This window comes from Mauremys mutica, chromosome 3, assembly GCF_020497125.1.
Source record: "Mauremys mutica isolate MM-2020 ecotype Southern chromosome 3, ASM2049712v1, whole genome shotgun sequence".
NCBI classification, from domain to species: domain Eukaryota; kingdom Metazoa; phylum Chordata; order Testudines; family Geoemydidae; genus Mauremys; species Mauremys mutica.
This window is the reverse complement of record NC_059074.1, coordinates 6,407,944-6,427,678: the sequence shown is the minus strand read 5'-3', so window position 1 is coordinate 6,427,678 and position 19,735 is coordinate 6,407,944. Positions and strand designations below refer to the sequence as shown.

The 19,735-nt window shown below is 51.5% G+C and overlaps 1 protein-coding gene across 3 annotated transcripts in view; it reads left to right on the top strand.

Annotated features, from left to right (window-relative positions):
• The window catches only part of LOC123367551 (nuclear GTPase SLIP-GC-like), an 85,905-nt gene extending 77,214 nt beyond the window's left edge, over window positions 1–8,691 (top strand). For all 3 annotated transcript variants that reach the window (XM_045011869.1, XM_045011866.1, XM_045011867.1), the window contains 3 exons: window positions 1,089–1,225; window positions 6,824–6,914; window positions 7,972–8,691. In XM_045011869.1, the coding sequence (XP_044867804.1) occupies window positions 1,089–1,225; window positions 6,824–6,914; window positions 7,972–8,030 (287 nt within the window). In that variant the 3' untranslated portion in view covers window positions 8,031–8,691. The remainder of the gene's footprint in view (window positions 1–1,088; window positions 1,226–6,823; window positions 6,915–7,971) is intronic.
• Window positions 8,692–19,735: the final 11,044 nt, after the last annotated feature.

The window sequence follows — 19,735 nt, the reverse complement described above, 5'->3', positions numbered from 1 at the left end:
CCTGCTTTAATACATGGCCTGACTTTGGTTCATGGTCTCTGGTTCAGGTCTCATGACCCTGTGCTCAATACTGTGTGTGTGTGTCTCTGTCTCTTTCTCTCTCTACTGCTGGGGTCAGTCTGAGATCCTTGTGGATGGGTGGAGGCAGAGCCGTCCCTTGGATACGGTGAATCGAGGCGACCGCCCTAGGCCCCGCACTTTGATAAAATCGTTAGGAAGCGGGCAGGGAGGTGAGACGGGCAGTGGGCAGGTGAGCGGGGTAAGGAGGCGAATGGGGAGGTGAGCAACAGGCAGGTGAGGGGGTGAGGAAGAGCCCCCAACCAGAACCTCCCCCTTCCCCGAGTGCCTCCTGCCCACTGGCAGGCCCAACCGATCAGTGCCTCCCCCTCCCTCTCAGCGCCTACTGCCTGCCGCGGATCAGATGTTTCGCGATGTCAGGAGGCGATGTGGGGGGAGGAGCGAGGGTGCAGTGTGCTCGGGGGAGGGAGCAGAACTGGGCGGGCAAGAGGCAGGGCGGAGTGGGGGTGAGAAGAGACAGTGCAGGGGTGAGGCCTTGGGGAAAAGGGTGGAGTGGGGGCGGGGCCTGGGCGGAGCCAGGGGGAGCACCTATGTCCCGGGCCTCACATCTCCCTAGGGACGGCCCTGGGTGGAGGAGTTCCAGAAAGATTAAAGACGTGTGGGAAAAGGAGCCAGGGCACTGCACTGAGGCAGAGGAGTGGGATGGGGAAGAGTCTTGGAACAGGGATTGGGATCTGGCACAAATCAGTTCCTGCTCAGCATTTCACTGGCATCTCTGCAGTGCCCTGAGGCAGTGAGGTCCCTCCTACTCTGGACTGGGACACGTGTGGACATGGAGGGGTCATTTGCATTGAGGAAGTGTCATTCTCTGGGGCAGCCAGGATGGCTCCTTTCTCCAGCACTAAGCTCACTGTCACTAGAAGAAGCAGCTAGATGTCCCTTCGAGTGGTGCCGTCACTGCCATTGGCTGCTGTTATTTTCTTCACCTAAACCCAGTACCTGCCACCCTCCCTGCCCCAAATCCTTCCCAGTCTTGTCTAGAGCTGTGACTGTTCCCATCTTTCCAACAGAGGCGGCTAAGAACCAGGGGCCACGATCCTGCCAGAGGATGCAAAATACCCTCAGGGAGAGCATTGAGAAAAAGGCAGAGGATGGAATGTTTGAGACGGCAAAGGAGAAGATGAAGATGCAGCTCCAGGAGCTGAAGGTGAGGGATGCTCCCCCCTGCTCTGTGGGGCTGTATTTTTGGGTTTGGGTGGTGCTGTCTGGCAACAGTACAGTGTCCACAGAGGGAGCGGCCCAGAGCAAGCTACCCAGACTGAACGTAGGCCAAAGATATTGGAGCAAACCCCCTGCTCCATGGGATGTTCAGTTTCCACCTAGAGCAGACGCAACATGACCTTGATTTTCAAGGTGTCCTTTAAGAGTCTGATCTCGCAAACACACATGTGCCTAACTGAACAGGACCATTGACTCCAGTGGAACCACAAATGGGGTTTAAAGTAAGTGTGAGCGTGTCGCAGAATCATTGATATTTATTATTTGTGTTACCATAGCGCTAAGGAGCACTGGTCATGGCCAGACCCCCAGCGTGTTGGGCTCTGTATGAACACAGAACCAAAGGACAGACCCTGCCCCAGAGAGCTTACAATCCAAGTATAAGACAGGAGACAGCAGGTGATCAGAGTGTTAATCAGGCCTGCACAACATACAGCCTGCGTGGGCTAACTGTGCGGCCCGTGGGGTGGGTGAGTGGGCAAGCGGCAGGGGAGGGGGCCTGAGGAAGCGAGCGGGCGGGCAGTGGCCGGGGGGCAGGTGATTCTGCGGCTGGCCCCAGCTCACCGCTGCGCCGCCTCCTCCGCTGAACGCTCTGCCCCACTTCTCCCCCTCCCCCTGCTTCCCGCGAATCAGCTGTTCGCGCAGGAAGCTGGGGAGGGCAGAGAAGCAAGCGGCGGCTTCACGCTCAGGCCCAGCTAGGCGGAGACAGAGCCGAGGTGAGCTGGGGCGGGGGGGCCACCCGCGCCGCAGCAGGTAACCCGGTGGGGGGGGGGCACAGGGAAACCGCTCCCTGCTCCAGCTCACCTCCGCCTCTGCCTCCCGGTGGGGGGCATCCAGGAACGTGGGGGGTTGGACGAGGCAGGAGTCCTGGGGGAGGGACGGGCCACAACCCCCTTGTGGGGTGAGGAGGGAACCGGTTGTTAAGATTTTGGCAGCTCAACACTGGCCAGGGGGGTGGGAGGCTGAGGAGGCGAGCAGGCGGGCAGTGGCGGGGGGTGAGTATGCGAGCCGGGGTGGGGGCTGAGAAGGCGAGCGGGGGGGCAGGTGAGCCGGCAGCGGGGGAAGGGGGCTGAGGAGGCGAGCGGGGGGTGAGGGGCTGAGGTGGTGAGCGGCAAGTCAGTGGCTGACCTGTTCTACTGATGTGGTCTGGCTCCCAGCCCCTCTCCACGGGGTGCAGCTGTCTGGAGGTGCTGCCTTCCTCACCTTCCTCAGTCACACCTCATTCATTCAACAGGGCAACTGATTACAAAGTGGGGGGAAGAGCTTATTCTACTTCTAGCAAAAAGACATTTTTCTTTTACCTTAATTATACTACCTTTGGGGCCCACTATAACATATTGCCAAGGTTCAATACCGCTGTTTCGGTGGGGTGGTGCTGGGGAAGGAGGGTTTGTTTCTACAGGGCAGGCGGTGCTTGGGGGGAGGTTGTTTCGGGGGGGCTGGGTGGTGCTGTGGGAGGGGTGTTTCAGCGGCGATGGGGGGGGTCGGCGGGGCTGGAGGGGTTTCGGCCCTCAGCTGGTTTTTTTTTAGTAATATGGCCCTCCCCGCTTTATGAGTTGTATAGGCCTGGTGTAAATGACCTCTCTACAGTGAACTGCATGGAACTCGAAGGTGTAGCAAGAAAGAGTAGTGCTGCACCAATTTTCTGAGAGAAGGTGTATGTTCTAGCAACTCGTGGCTTCTTTGTATAGAACAACAAGGGGGCCTATAAAAGTAGCCAGCCAGTCAGACAGTGGCACAGACAGCTGCAGCGGCAGAGGAGCCCGCAAACAGAGCTGTAAACACGGGAGTTTGAGTGGGTGTTTGCAAGGGGAGTTTGGGGGGAAGACTAAGAGCCAGGCAGAGGAACAGACAGGCTAGTGAAGGGAGTGTGTGGTGTTCTGTCAGTGTTTTGGTGCTTGTTGAGGGTTTGTTTTGCTGTGGGTGGTGGTGGTGTGGTTTGGTTTGTGTTTCCCAGATTTACAGGATTTAGGTGGGAAGCCTATGACAGATACAGAGGCAGCAGTGGTGGTGACCCAAGCAGTGGATGACACAAGGAAGATGGCTGGATGTGGAAGCTGTGGCATGTACATGATCCTGGAGGGGATACCTGAAAAGAGTTTCGTCTGCATGAAGTGCCACCTGATAGAGCTGATGGAAGAAAAGATCTGAGGATTGGAGATGCAGGTGGAAACTCTGGTTGAGTTTAGAAGGAGTTCGAGCAGATGATGGAGCAAAGACATGATGAGGCTAAAGGGAAAAGCTCAGACTTGCAGATGGAAGCAGGATCAAAGAATTCTGACGGGAGACTGCTGGGTGAGGAAAGTGGACAGTGGAAGCATGTGACTAAGAGAACCAAGCAGAGGAAGAGACGGGCAGTGAAGGAGAAATAGAGCTCAGGAACAGGTTTGCAGAGTTGGAAAATGAAGAAGGGGCACAGCAGGTGGTCGCTGAAGGTGAGAGGACAAGGAAGAAGAGAAGAGCAGCTAGTCCTATAGGAAGAGGGGAAGAGTCAATGGAGATAACACCAAATATGAGCCCCAGGAGGATACGGGATGGGTTGCGGAGGATTGCAAGGGAGAATAGGAATTGAGAGGACTTGCAGCCAGAGGGAACGGGATAGACCGGAGAATCACACTGTCACCAGGAAAAGGCAGGTCTACGTGATTGGGGACTCCTTACTGAGAAGAATAGAGAGGCCTGTCACCAGAGCTGATCCAGAGAACAGAGGGCTGTGCTGTCTGCCGGGTGCTAAGATACGGGATGTGGACCTGAGGCTGAAGATGATCCTAATGGGAGCGGGAAAGAATCCACTGATTGTCCTTCATGTGGGAACAAATGATACGACTAAAGGGAGACTGTGGCAGGCTGGGGAAGACGCTTAAGGAAATCGAGGCTTAGGTGATCTTAAGTGGGATTCTGCCTGTTCCTAGAGAAGGGCAACAAAGGTGTGACAAGATTATGATGATCAACAGATCGCTCAGGCAGTGGTGCTGTGAGGGCTTTGGGATGTACGGCTACTGGGAGGCATTCATGGACAGAGGACTGTTCTCTTGGGATGGACTTCACCTGAGTCGGGAGGGAAATGGACTTCTAGGATGGAGGCTGGCCCAACTGATTAAGAGAGCTTTAAACTAGGAATTGTGGGGAGATGGTTGGGAGATGTCCAGGTAATCTCCAAGCGGGATTTTAACATTGAGAGGGAAGAAAACGAAGTAAGAAAGGATACAGCCAGCCATGGGTAGGAGAATGGACATAAGGAGGAAGGGTAGTATAGATACCAGTCTAATAGGTGATACTGGCAGTAGAATGTCTGAGCCTAATTGGGTAAAGAATGTGAGGGAAGCCAAACAGCAAAAATTAAGATGTTTGTACACCAACACGAGGAGCCTAGGTAACAAAATGGAGGAACTATAGTTATAAAAGGAAAAGAGCCTATTAAAGAATTCTAGTAAATTGGTGAGGTATGATTTCCCTTTACAAAAACCATATTGACTTTTCCCCAACAAATTATGTTCATCTATATGTCTGACAATGCTGTTCTTTATTGTAGTTTCAATCAGTTTGTCCAGTACTGAAATCAGGCTTACTGGTCTGTAATTGCTGGGATCACCTCTGGACCCATTTTTAAAAATTGGAGTCATACTAGTTATCCTCCAGTTATTTGGTACAGAAGTTGATTTAAATGATAGTTTACTGTCACGGGGCGGGACTCACCCCTGTGGCGCCTCCTGCTGGTCACCCAGGGAATTAGCGTTTCCAGCCTCCAGAGCACCCTCTGCGGGCTGGTGTCCTGCTTGCCGCTGGGCCTGAGTCCCTCCTGGACCCCGGTGCCCCTTTCAGGCCGGGGAGCTGCCCTGGTAGTACCCCCCCCCCACAGATCTGGGTCTCCCCTCACCAGGGAACTCCCACCCTCTGTCCCCACCTCGCCTTAGTAAAAGGCTACTGCCAGTCACCATCTAGTCCCAGCTCACTGGGGTGGACTACAGTGTAAAAGCCACTCATCATAGGCAAGGTGGGTTTGGACCTGCTGCTTCTGCCTATCCTTGGGCTGCCCTCTGCAACCCCAGTACCTTCTTTGGCCTTTAACAAGGCCTGCAGCCTGGGGGTTGCTAGGCCAGAGCTCCCCAACTCCCTCTGCCCTTCCCCAGCACTGCTCCACCCTAGGTACCCTTCTCAGCTTTCAGGCAGCCAGGCCCTTCCCTCTCTACCACTAGAGAGAGATTCTCTGTGCTCCTGTCCCACTGCCTTCTTATAAGGGCCAGCTGGGCCCTGATTGGGGCATGGCTGCATCTCTGGCTGATTCCCCAATCAGCCGAGGCTTTCTTCACAGCCGCAGCCCTCTCCAGGGCTCCTTTCAACCCCTGTTCCTCAGGAGTGGGGCAGTCGCCCCACTACAGTTACAAACTACAGTTAGTTGTTCTGCAATTTCACATTTGAGTTCCTTCAGAACTCTTGGGTGATACCACCTGGTCCTGGTGACTTATTACTGTTTAGTTTATCAATTTGTTCCAAAACCTCCTCTAATGACACCTCAATCTGGGACAGTTCCTCAGATTTCTCACCTAAAAAGACTGGCTCAGGTTTGGGAATCTCCCTCCCATCCTCAGCCATGAAGATCAATACAAAGAATTAATTTAGTTTCTTCACAATGGCCTTATCGTCCTTGAGTGCTTCTTTAGCATCTCGATCATCCATTGGTGCCACTGGTTGTTTAGCAGGCTTCCTGCTTATGATGTACTTAAAAAACATTTTGCTACTACTTTCTGAGTCTTTGGCTAGTTGCCTGATATTTATTGAACACTATTGCCTTTTCTGAATTATTATTGATAATTTTATCTTTTCCATCTATTAATAGTCCAATACCATACATCCATTCGATAATGGACAGTAATGAAGAATGCCATTATTAGGATTATTTGTTCCTAATATAGTGTAAAAACGTCTTATTTTCCTTAGTCCTGCTGACCATAAAAGTCTCTTTTTATTCTTTTGCTTCCCTTATTGATTTTCTACAATTCTTAGTTCTGTTTTATATTCATTTTTATAAGCTTCCTATATATATATATTAGATATGCATAGACATATTGAGTTTCATGCAGTTCACTGTGTTCGGCTTTCTCAGATGAAACCTTAATAGATGGTTCTGCTCTGAAAAGTGACTGTACAAATGGCATCGTGAGCATCATTTGTACTGTCACTGCAGATGAAATCTGCTCTGTTTACAAGCCACCTGCCAGTTCTGTAAATTCCCTTTGGGATCTGAGGGTCAAGCTGGGCTCTTTCCTTCCTGCCCATCATAACCAGCAATAAAAGCTCTGCAGGGCAAAAAAGTCCCATATTACACCTGTGCAGCCCCACAATCTTCATATGATGCCCTAGGTGGTACCCACATGACTTATTGGTGGCATTGCACAGGAGTGGTTGATTGTGATTAGAACTTCACAGACTATTCAGCTGGTGCTGCACCAGATGGTGCAGACTCTGGCTCCTTCGTTGCTGTGAGGTCACTTCCATGCTCATGTGCTGTGCAATGTGTTTGCTGCAGGACTACATTGTGACAAAGCTGCAGACAGACATTTCCACCATGCTCAAACTCGCCTTGTCTCACCAGGAGAAACTCACCGAGAAGCTGCCAGGTAAAAGTCTGAAATCTCTTCCTGGGTATGGGCCTGGCTGCAGTCAGATCCCTCTCTGTCCCCGGTGTATGAAATGCTACTAGAGGCACGTTCGCCCTCGTGCAGGCTGCCCTACAGCCCTATTGACCTGAGTGGCTGTGGAGCTGGAATAAAGAACTTACCCAAGGGCTCCTGATAGAGCTGGGAATCAAATCTACAGTTCCTGAGTGCTAGGGCAGGGCCTTAACCACAAGGCCATCTGCTCTGTTGGTGGTTTTATTGCATCCTTCTGTGTGGCCTTGGGTAAATTACTGACTGGCTCTGTTTCCCCATCTGTAAAATGGGAATGAGACTTTACCCACCTTTCCAAAGTACTTTGAGCTCTATGGATGAAAAGCCGTAGGTGGGTGCTAAGTACGATTAACTCAGGAGTAAACAGATTAATAAGAGTGGGCGTTGTCTACACAGGCATATGGCCCATCCACAACTGCTATTGGCAAATATCTCCAGTGGCCGGCAACGGGACACTAGAGGGGAAGGGCTCTGAGTCACTACAGAGAATTCTTTCCCAAGTGTCTGGCTCACGGGCCTTGCCCACATTCTCAGGAACTAACTGATCGCTGTATTTGAGCTCAGGAAGGAATTTTCCCCCGGATCAGATTGGCAGAGATCCTGGGGGGTTTCACCATCCTCTGCAGCACAGGTTTCTTGCTGGTTTGAACAAGAGTAAAATGATGGATTCTCTGTAACTTGAAGTCTTTAAACCATGATTTGAGGATGTCAGTAACTCAGCCAGAGGTGAGGGGTCTATCACAGGAGTGGTTCTGTAGCCTGCGATGTGCAGGAGGTCAGACTAGATGATCATGATGGTCCCTTCTGGCCTTAAATTCTGAGTGTATGAGGTATTAAAGTCCCGATCCAGCAAAATACTTATATACATAAAATGGTAACCCTTGTTTTCCTTCGTTTGTGTGGGAGATTAGAACACTTTCCTCCCTACATAATAAAGGGAAATGGACAATTCTTGTTCAAAAGAAAGAAAACGAACCATGTTTCAATCCGCTGTTCTTTTTTGCAGACTTGCAAAATGAATACCAAGAAATTGAACGGATTCACAAAACGCTGCAAAGAAAGTGACGTTCTTAAAAAGAGACATCAGAAATTCTCTATTATAAAATCTGTGTTTTAATGAGCTTGTTAGAGGCTTTTTTCTATAATTGTGTGTGGTGTTAATTGAGCTATTTCAATGACTTATTTTCTCTTGTTTAATAGTTTGTAAATCTGGAATTTAAATCACATTTTATTGTAATTAATTAGAGCATGAAATATAGGTTAAATGTCCCATCATGAAATGCTGAGAGAGTAAAGATACACTCTCATTTCATGAATTTGCAATGCATTGTAATAGTACCTTGTAGGCGATAACCATGTTTTTATACTCATCTTAGTCAAAATACTTTGTTCATAGATTTTAATTCCAAAATACAGAATATGCAAAAAGCCCAGCTTGCTAATGGTGGAATCAATTGTGAACATGTCAAATGCAGACTTGGATATGTTATAGCAACAGAACTAAAACTGCTGAGGAAAATTTTTTTTCTGCAATTTTTTAAAATATGTTCATGTTTTGTGGGGAAAAAATCAGCAAATTTTGTTAGTTGCTTAAAAAAAAGTCAGTTTTTTCCCTCTGTTTTCATGAAAACCAAAAATGTTCCATGAAATGGACTTTATTTGCTAAAATTTCTGGTTCATCAAGAAAATGTTTTGATTGAAAAGTTTCTACCGGCTCTTGTGATGTCCTGTCCCTTGAAATGTGCAGGGGGTTCTGTGCCAAAGCCTCACTTTCAGGGTACTTTCAGTTTTGCAGCCAGAGCAATAAAAGCGAGCGCAGCAGACATCAGCTCCCTCTCTCTGAGTCTGTCTGTCTGACTGGCTCCAGAAATAGAACATTTGACGACATGGAATTTATATCCCACGCTAGGATTGCCAACTTGGTAATATTTAAAAACTGGACACTCCAGCAGGAGAGCCGGAACCTCCCCTCTCCTGCCTCTTCCCCCTGAGGTCCCACCCCTGCCATGCTTCCTTCCCCAAGGCTCTGCCCCCCGTTCGCTCCTATTTCCCCCTTCTTCCCCTGTCACTTGCTGCTCTTCCACTCCCCCAGGTCAGGAGGGACTCTCATCGGCACAGCCGGGATTGGGAGCTGCAGCCGCCTGACGCAGGTAGGAGGTGGCCCTGGCTGAGTAGGGGCTGGCACGGATGATGATCCGGTACCTCCCCCACCCACAGTAACCAGACATTGGGTGTCTGATCAGTAGATCTGACCAGACACTGTCAGGTCCTCTCTTCGACTGGACTGAGCACCTGGCTAGGGTGACCAGATGTCCCGATTTTTATAGGGACAGTCCCGATTTTTGGGTCTTTTTCTTATAGGATCCTATTACCCCACCCCCACCCCCGTCCTGATTTTTTCACACTTGCTGTCTGGTCACCCTAGTCCTGGCCATCCTATCCCATGAGTGTCCAGTGCTCCCACTGCCTGACCAAGAAGCTGAACAAGTAAGCAAATAATGCTATAAAAAGGGGATTCACTTGACCTAGAGGTACAGGCTGTCCTGGAACAGCAGGAACCAGCCAGCTAGAGAAGGAGACGTAGGGAAATAAAGAGAGAATGGCAGAGAAGGGTTGACAGTGGTGAGCTGGAGCAGGTTCCCACAGGTTCTCAAGAACCGGTTGCTAAAATTAGACCTCCGTGGAGAACCAGTTGTTAAAGGGCCAGAGGGTGGGCAAAGAACTCTGGTCTGTGGGCCGGACCATCCTGTTGCTCCCAGAATTCCCAGCTGGGGAGGCTGAGGCTCCCCCGGCCCTTCCCCCGCTTCTCCCCAGCTGCAGCGTGGCCAGCCACCGGCACCAGTGGGGCAGCTCAGCTGAGCTCTGGAGTTGTCCTGCTGCCACTTTTTGAATGGCCCAGCAAGGTGTGTGTGTGGGGGGGCTGCTGCAAGCTCCAGGGCTGGCCAGAGGAGAGGGGAGGGGGCAAGTGGGGCAATTGGCCCAGGCCCTGCAGGGGCCTCCGGCCCCATGATGATCTCTCCCTGGCCCCTCCCCCGCTCCCCCCCTTAAATCAGAACTTTTTATAGGGAACCGGTTGTTAAGATTTTGGCAGCTCATCACTGGTTGTGCAGTTACTGCCCGAACTGTTCAAACAGAGCGGTGCCCCGTAAGCAGGCAGACAGATTGATTGATATCATGCGAGCCGGCAGGCCGGCACACGGCTTAGCCTGCATTGAGGGCCTATAGCCAGCAGAGAGAGCCCACGTACAACCAAAGGAGTGTGGAAGCACACAGCCAGCACAGTGTGATGGATCACGGATGGGGCCATAACAAAACAATTCCCCGTGGAAAAGGCGTCCAGGAGGCGTGAAGTCCAGCAGGACAGCAGTGAAATGGCACCGTTTGTGGGCAGTGTTGGGGAGTTCAACAGCACCGCGAATCGTGGGTGGTTTATCTGCAACGTTTTCCGCAATTGGTAACCTGCAGCACGGTTGCAGACAGACAGCGAGTTTCAGCCTTGCTGTCAATGATGGGTCCAGAGGCACGTGGACTGCTGGCATAAGTGCTGACTTTCTAATGTGTCAAGTGGGGGGGAGGGGCACCAGGCCATGCCCCCACTCCACCCCTTCCCCCAAGGCCCCACCCCGCCTCATTCCCCCTCATTCTTCCTCCAATTTCCACCCCCTCTCCTGAGCCTGCCCTGTCCTCATGCCTGCCCCCCAGCACCTCCTGCATGCCGCGGTACACCTGATCCATAACTGGCGGGAGGCATTGGGGGAGGGGGAGGTTCTGATGGGCTGCCAGTGGGTGCCAAGCACCCACCATTTTTTTTCAGCACCTATTGTCCTTGGATCTGCCATGTATGCCACACTTAGTGCAGTGATGCAGGGACATTTTCCTCCTAATCCATCGATGATAGCAGAACGATATCAGATTCATCGGCGACATCAGGGAAGAAGAGAGTTGGTAGCACAGTTTGTTGCCACTTTAAGGAATTTGTAAGAGCATTGTCAGTTCAGACAAACATTAAGTGATGCCCTGCACAGCCAGTTAGGCTCTGGATTACCCAATGACCAGGTCCAGAAGAAGGTATTGACTGTATCAGTGCTTACATTCAAGAAGGCTGTTGAAGTAGCAGTTGCAATGGAGACCACAGAGAAGGATTCTCTGAAATTTAGTGTGAACCAAGAAGTTCACCTCCCGCATCAGCAAGACAGAGGACCACGGGAACATAAGGAATTTCCATGTGACCATTGTGAGCAAACTACGCACTCTGAGAAGGATTGCTGGGCGCATCAGGTTATTTGCTGAAAATGCCAGAAGAAAGGACACATCACCGTGTCCTGTCACACAGTTTAATGTCCAGCAACGCAGGTAACCATATATCCAAGAAGACACCTCTGGGGACTAAACCTAAGAAATGATAGAAGTCAGAATTTCATAATGTTGGAAAAGGATAAGAGCTCTCGTGACACTGACCAAGACCTCGCACTACACGTATTATCAGAAGCTGGAGCCAGAGATAGCATCTGTGTCAGAGATGGCAGTCGGATCTCCAGTCAGAGCTGGAGTCAGTGATGGCATCTCTTTGATTATCTTTGGAATTTGAACCTCCCATACCTATCGGTATTGTAGGCATTTTACCTTGGTGATGGATCGTTGCCCGTTACGTTCAGATTTTGGACCACATCATGGAATTCTGTCATTAGCTGCTACTTGTGTGTAGCTAGGAGACGGTAAGGTTAGGGTAGCTGCAGACTGCTCGGTAAAGGGCCCTGGACTGGACCACAGAGTAGAGAGCCGGCCTGGGTCCCCTGCTGAGTGGTACTGTTTGGGGCAGTGAACCAGAAGACTGCCTGGATCACTGGAGGAGTGACAGGGTCAGGGCAGCGGGTGTGAGAAATGCCTGATGCCTCTTGAGGAGAAGAGTCTCCACTCCAGAAGGGAAAACCACGTAGTGACCTGGCCAGAGGGCTGAGTCACAAAGAGCCAGCAGAAGCTCCTGGAGCAAGAGAAGGGCTGCAGACTGAGAGACAGAGAGCTGGCTTGCAACCACAGGAAGGGACGTCAGCCTCCCAGAGTTAATTCCCCCAAACCACCCGGAGGTGGCACTGTCCAGCGGTGAGTAGGGCACCCGCTCACACCACGTAAACAATAATGTCTTTGTGTTTGGAAAGCTTTCAAAGTAGGGTGAAGGAATGTGATGTCCTGTCCCTTTAAATGTTCAGAGGGCTCTGTGCTCGCCCCTGCTCCTCAGTGCAAAACCTCACTCTCCTGTTAGTGTCTGTTGTGCAACCAGAACAATAAAAGCTGGCACAACAGACAGCTGTGTGTCCATCACCTCCCTCTGCGTCCATCTGTCTGCCTATCTCCTTCTCCACTGGCTCCAGCAATAGCACTGCTCTAAACAGAACATGTTTTAATGACCCTCTGGGACTTCTAACTGGGCTGGATCTTGAGGTCTTTGCTCAGGAAAGACTCCCCTTGACTTCAGAGCGAGTGTTGACTGAACAAGGACTTCACGCCATGGCCTGGTATTGTCATGGTCCCTCCCACCGTGCAGTCCTCATACCACGCAATGTGTGTGCACAGACCCCTGCTCTTGCCCAAAGGCCCCCACTGAAGTCAATGGGGGTCTGCATGGGAGTGATGGTTTGTGCATGAACGTGTCTGCCCAGGACCTCACACTGAAGGTGAAATTCACCCCGTGTAGAGATTTAGCAAAAGGCCTGTGGGTGGGTGGTGCCTAAGCCTTGTGCTGTATCTCTGCACAGGTTGAATTCTACCCTTAATGAGTAGGATCAGGCCAGTCGACGCAGGTCCTTTGGGCCTGACTCTGATCTGACTCTGGTGTAAATCAGGGCTAGTCCCACTGAAGTAAATGGAATCACGAGGCGAGAATGGCCCACCGGGGACCTAACAACTGGAGTCAGTGGAGTTACACCCTGAGAGAAATCACCATCTCTGGCCCTTTCTCTGCACCTGGGCCCAAGCCAGCTGTTTGCCTTGTTAGAAAACGGTGCAATGAAATGTGTTAGACAAATATCACACACACACACACACAAATGTTAGAGAAATGAATATTATATCAGGAAACAAAGGATTTTTTACTTTTTGTTTGTGTGTCTCTCCTGACGCAGCATTCCAGAACTTAACTGAAACAACTTCAGGGTTGCGTGAAACCTGGCTTGTGCGTCTGACTTTGTAAAACCTTGGTCCGTGTAAACAGCCGGGTGAAATGGGGACTTGGTAACTTCAGGTGCCTCCCAAGACAACCTAACAAGCAAAACCCAAAGCCACAAAAACAGACCTGTAAGATTAGAGCAACTGGATGGAGCCAGTGAAATGAACAGTGGAGAAGAGACGATAGAAGTAGACAGATAAAAATAAGTTTTCATAGGCTAAGCAATAATATATTAGTTTGGGGTTGTTATTGTGATTTATGCATAAGAAGGTTTTAGTCGGGGGGTTCGAGTAGCCAGGTGCACAGCCGAGCAAGCAAGCTGAGTCTGCGCAAAGTTACGGAATGGGGATAAAAGCCCAAGTGTCTGACAAGTGGAGAGGGCAGAAGAACTGGGGTGAGGAACGTAGCAGAGATTTGGAAGGAGTCACCTGTCCTCAGAAGAGGTAATTTGGCCAATTATCTTTCTTGCCTTATCTGTTTTGGCATGTGTATGTGATTCACATGGGTAATCACATTGTCTTAAAACGAACCAAATATTGGCGACAAGAAACCATCTTAGCCTAAATGGGAGTGGGTCTAGTTTGTCACCCAACAGCATTTTTAATTCCTTTAGTCTTTCAGTAGGGCCCCCGTGCCACAAAAGTCTCATCACGTCGGCCCTCTTGGGTCCAAACTCCAAAGGAAGGTGAGGAGTTAGAATAACACAGGGTGTAAGGGAAGCCGTCAGCGTCTGCACAGGGAAGGTTTGTTCCTGCCTCCCTGTTCCTGCCAGGAGCTGGCAGCTGGGGGAAACCTGAAGTCCCTTCTACTGTTACTGCTGCATCTGGAAAGTAAGGCAAGCCCCCAGCTTCCCACTTGCCGGACAGTATTGTCTTTGCTTGCCTTGAGCATCCTCCTGGACAGCAGAAAATGATCCTCTCTCTGAAGGAGACCTCTCCACCGGGTTCTCCTGTCACAGGCGCTGGTATCATCACTGAAGTGTATGTATTTACTCAGTATTTACACTGGGCATAACTGAGACCAGTATCTCGGGCCGGATCCAACACCCCTTATCGGGCCTCTTCCCTTTGACGTCAGCCAGCGTTGTTCAGAAACGCTGTGCTGCCTTCTAAAAGAGTCACATAAGAGCTCGAAGAGAGACACAACTCACCCCGCCTTGGTCTAGGCTGTGAGCACACCACACGCCTCCCGGCAGAGCCCACTAACCTGCCAGCAGGACTAGGAAAACCTCCCCTCAACACTCGTAAGGCACCGACCCAGTCCTCAGTGCACCACAATATCTATTACTGCCCAGTCCTGTCCCTTATCTCCTACCAAGGGCCCTGCTCCTGCAGACTCATGGGGGGAGACTCCAGAGGCTGGAACAAGCCAGCGCCTTCCTGCTGGCCCCAGCAGCACCTGTACAAGCCAAGCTGAGTCTCTTTTTAACTGCAGTCTTGCAGCGTCACCCTACCTGACTGCAGCGTTCCCTCCTTAAGGGCCAATCACATTACTTTCCCCGCCCCCTTGGGTCCTCCCCTCCAATCAGTGCTTAGATACCAGAGTGAATGTGAATAAGGGAGGGGCTTAGCTAGGCACTGGGGTTATTGTCCTTAGAGGTCACTCACTGAGTTGCTTTCTGGCCTTAATCAGTCCTGTGCGGGGCCCCCTGTCCACACAATCTGCTCCAGCCCACCTGCTGGCAGTCAACTCCCCTCCCCCATTGTGTAGGCATGGAAAGGGTTAAAAGCTGCATCACAGCAGTGTGTGTGTGTGTACGAGGGGGTGGTGAAAGCCCCTACAGGGGTGCAGAGTAACAGGGTGTTTGGGGCAGCGTGGGTGTGGTGGAATGCTAGACCTGTAGTACACAGATCAGCCACTAGGAGGCGCTGTGTGTGACATACCTTACCTGAGCCAGTAACAGCCACACCTGGCCGTGCATCAAAGCAGACACACCCCTGGTATCTCTCCCCAGGATGGATGCTCTGTAGCCAGGCCAAATCTGGCACACGAGATGAGCCGCTGGGAGCAGCCCTGCAGCCTGCCGGGCACAAGGAGTCCATGACTGTGCATTGCATAGGAATCACAGAGGGGCTCGGCTGGGCCCTATGGGATAGGTCGGAGGCATGTCTGAGTGAAGGAATCCGCTGAGCTTTGGTTTCTTTAGGGGAGCGGGAGATGTACTGCAAAAACACTGCTGCCAGCCCCGAGCCCTAGTGAGGGGTGGGGGACCCCTTCCTATGCACTGCCCCCTGGGAGCACACAGGCTGGGAGGACCAAGGGGCAGGTGGAGTGGGGGTGAGGAAGTGCTTAGTGTTGTTTGTGGTGAAACCATCACTGGCATCTCTGGATCTGTCATCCCTGGTTCCCAAACTCGAGCCCACCGTGTGCTTAACCACACTGACTGGAAGTTTTTCCTAATGTCCAACCTAACCCCCGCCCCCCTTGCTGCAATTTAAGCCCATTGCTTCTTGTCCTAGCCTCAGAGGTTAAGAAGAACAATTTTTCTCTCTCTTCCTTGTAACAACCCTCTCTGTACTTGAAAAGCACTAGAAAAGGTTCATATTCTAGCACTAGAAAAGGTTCAGAAAAGGCCAACTAAAATGATTAGGGGTTTAGAGAGGGTCCCATACGAGGAGAGATTAAAGAGGCTAGGACTCTTCAGTTTGGAAAAGAGGAGACTAAGGGGGGATATGATGGAGGTATATAAAATCATGAGTGATGTTGAGAAAGTGGATAAGGAAAAGTTATGTACGTATTCCCATAATACAAGAACTAGGGGTCACCAAATGAAATTAATAGGCAGCAGGTTTAAAACAAATAAAAGGAAGTTCTTCTTTACGCAGCGCACAGTCAACTTGTGGAACTCCTTACCTGAGGAGGTTGTGAAGGCTAGGACTATAACAATGTTTAAAAGGGGACTGGATAAATTCATGATGGCTAAGTCCATAAATGGCTATTAGCCAGGAGAGAATGGTGTCCCTAGTCTTTGTTTGTCAGAGGGTGGAGATGGATGGCAGGAGAGAGATCACTTGATCATTGCCTGTTAGGTTCACTCCCTCTGGGGCACCTGGCATTGGCCACTGTCGGTAGACAGATACTGGGCTAGATGGACCTTTGGTCTGACCCAGTACGGCCTTTCTTATGTTCTTATGTCTTATGTTCTAAAACTCTTATCATGTCCCCTCTCAGTCTTCTCTTCTCCAGACTAAACCCAATTTTTTCATCTTCATGTTCTCTAGACCTTTAATCGTCTTTGTTGATCTCCTCTAGACTTTCTCCAACTTGTCCACATCTTGCCTGAAATGTTCCTCCACTCGAGGCCTTATCAGCACAGAGTAGAGCAGAAGAATTACGGCTTGTGTCTTGCTTACAAACACTCCTGCTAATACATCCCAGCATAATGTTTGCTTTTTTTGCAATAGTGTTAAAAATAAATGAAGCATTGCAAACCAACTCAATGGCAGACCCAAATCACCAGGAGGCAGGGCCCGGGTGAATAAGCCACAGGGATCGCCGTGCCTCTGGTACAAACAATGTACCTTGGGGGCCACAAGGAGAAGGGAAGGAAGACAGCCCTTCATCCTGCACCTGGGACGTGATCGAGCAGGGCGATCACATTGATGAGAATGGGATCTCGACCAGCCGTGGCTGAAGTGGGATGAGATAAGTTGCTCCAGAAAGAAGGTGAGCCTGGGGAGTTGAGCTTACTCCCTCGAGAGCATGTCCTGGTTCAGATGTAACCTCTTGTTTTCACTATCCCTGCTCGCTGTCCCGTGAATTTCTGCCGATAACCGTGTTGTTTCCATTATAAATCTCCGTGCTGGTTGCCGACCCGGAGTGGAACCATCCACGCTGGGGTGTGCACGACTCTCATGGGGGCAGCAGACCGGCTGTTGCTGTGAGCGTTCAGTGGAGAGGGGGGCTGGGCACTACAGGGGAAACTTTCCAAATGGCTCAGGGGCTGGGTGCACCGATTGTTACCCTGCATGGCAGAGCAAGGGCTGGCACAGCCCAGAGGAGAGCGCTCGGCTGACTGACAGGCACCCCAGCCTATCAGGAAGCTGACACCTGGTTCAACCCAAGTAAGACTCTCGTGTCGGGGCGGCTGAGGGTAACAAGGAGACTCCCGGTCCTGGGCACCCTGAGAACCATTCCAAAGTGAGTGGGGGAGGAATAGGGAAGGGGCAGCGGCCCCAGCCCGAATGGATCTGCCGGGCGTTGGCCGCTCTGGCTCCCTCTGCTGTGGGCGTAGCCAGGGATGCTTTGCAGGCTTTTCATTCTCCTGAAGGCAGCTGCTTTGGGGCTGGCCGGTGTCAGACACCAGTACAGCTCGGCGCGCTCCCCCCTGCAGCCGGGTGTGCGTGAGAAGCATCCTGTGCGAGGTGCAGAGCTGTGGCTGTCAAACGGAAGCGTGTTCCCTCTCTCAGAAGGCCCCTGGAAAGCCACGCCCAGCCATGCGGCTGTGTCCCTGAGATGAGGGCCTCACGGACATGAGAAGCATCCATTGGTTCCCACTATGGCCAGAATCCTGGACCTCCCTTCCGTGGCCTGTCCCTGTACACTGAGGTGGGTTTTCTCAGACGAAAACATTACACTAGCATAACACAGAGACTGCATGTAGTGGGTCTTCCTTTGAATACCTGAGCCGCATAGAGGATAACAACCTAGTACTGCTACCAGTTTTTGGAGTGGCTTCAGGTTTTTTATTTCTATGATCCAAAACTCTGTAGAAGCAGTTTGAGTCTGTGAGTTCCCCAGTGTAACCCAGACATTCCCGTGCAGCTGGTATGCTGCACTCTCCACTGCCCCATACGTTAAATAAGCTGTTACCGAGCGTGCAAAGAATCTGTGTGTTCTTTAGCATACTTAGCCCGGCTGTTTGCAGGCTGGGCTCTGAATGCTGCATTGTGCCCCGGACGCCAGCATATGGACAGCTTGGCTTGTGGCCACCTTTTCCCTGCAGCCCCCACCCCGCTGTTTGAATGTTGGATATGAAACACAGACCCCGTACGATCACCCTGTGCAGACACAGTCCCAGTGCGCCGGGTGTGGCTAAGGCAGGATCTACTTGACAACGGACTTCAATGCTATATTTGGTCCAGCTGTAACGACAAAGGAATTGGTGACAGGCTGTATGGATGTGGGGAGGAGTTGAGGCTATATCTAGGACTAGCTCCAGCTTTTTCGCCACACCAAGCGGCGAAGCGGCAAAACCAAACAAATAAAAAGGCCCTGATATGCGGCACTTTGGCGGCAGCTCAGCCGCTCCGCTTCATTCTTCAGCGGCAATTCGGCGGCTGGTCCTTCGCTCCAAGGGGGACCGAGGGACCCGCCGCCGAAGAACCCAGACATTCCGCCCCTTTCCATTGGCCGCCCCAAGCACCTGCTTCCTTTGCTGGTGCCTGGAGCTGGCCCTGGCTATATCCAAGTCATTCGTGGCTTCAAGAAAGCCAGTTCATGCTCTGTTTGGTGGGACTAGAGGCAACCTAACAATAAAAGCCCACTAGGGGGCAGCAGGACTCCTGGGTTCTATTTGCAGCTCTAGCCCTGATCCCCCTCTCCGGGCCTCAGTTTCCCCCAAACTTTTTTGCTCCAGGCCCAGAATAGCATTGGGGTTGTTTTATGCACATATCGCTGTAGACCAGGAGAATTACACCCACCTTCCTTCCCCCTGGGCGGCTGAGACTTAAATCCTGACTCTGTAAAATCCTATCTGATGCTCCCCTGAGATGAGCTAGCGCCGGGCAAAGCGCTGGGGGGTTGTCACAAAGGGGGGCAGTGAAGCCAGAGAGACTCTGATTTTTCCCCTTTGTCAAGTATCTTAGGGCCAAGGACCTTCCCCTCCCACCCGCTCCTCCCCCTCACAAAGAGCTGCTTGGATGAAGCACCGGACACAACAGCAGTTGTTAGTGGTGGAAGAGACCATGTGGGGCTGTGAACTGGGATCGTAGCTGCAAGCTGGAGACAAAGTGATCTCAGAGTGCAGCTCCAATCCGTGGCCTCCGGTGTAATGGTTGAGCTCCAGATGGCAGCAAAAGGGAAGCACCAAATTCTGTCTTCAGCCCTTGAGCCTGGCTTTCCCACGGGCAGCGGCCAGGAGGGTGTTTTTTCCAATCCACAGGGAGTTGCCTCTGTGCTGCTGGGGGAAGGGCTTTGAGTTGAGATTAAGGAAAACAACAAAAAGAAAGAACAAAAGTAAAGTCTGCATGAGAGAATTGTGTGGGGGAGAAGGGGGCAGGGATGTTAGATACATGTAATAGATGCCCCCTGTCTGCCTTGGTGTGTGCGTGTGATCTCCCCGTCCTGGTGTGTGTGCATGTGTGCGCACAATGATGCTGAGAACACGATGGCTGCTGTCTCCTCACCCAGGCAGTGCGCTCAGAGATGGAGACAGAAAGCCGAGAGTTCATGTATTTTATAGCCACAGGCACCCAAAGCAGTCCCCGAGTTTGGGATCTGCAGCCCACAAGAACTTGGGGCGCTGGCCTCACCGTTCCAGGAAGGCCCCGTGATGCTGCTCTGACAGGGTTGGGGCAGACGCGACCCGCTAAGTGAACCCGCAGCTCAGGAGGGCTCCCCAGCTGGGGTGGAGCTGGGGTGAGGTTCTGAATTGGAGAATAGGCCA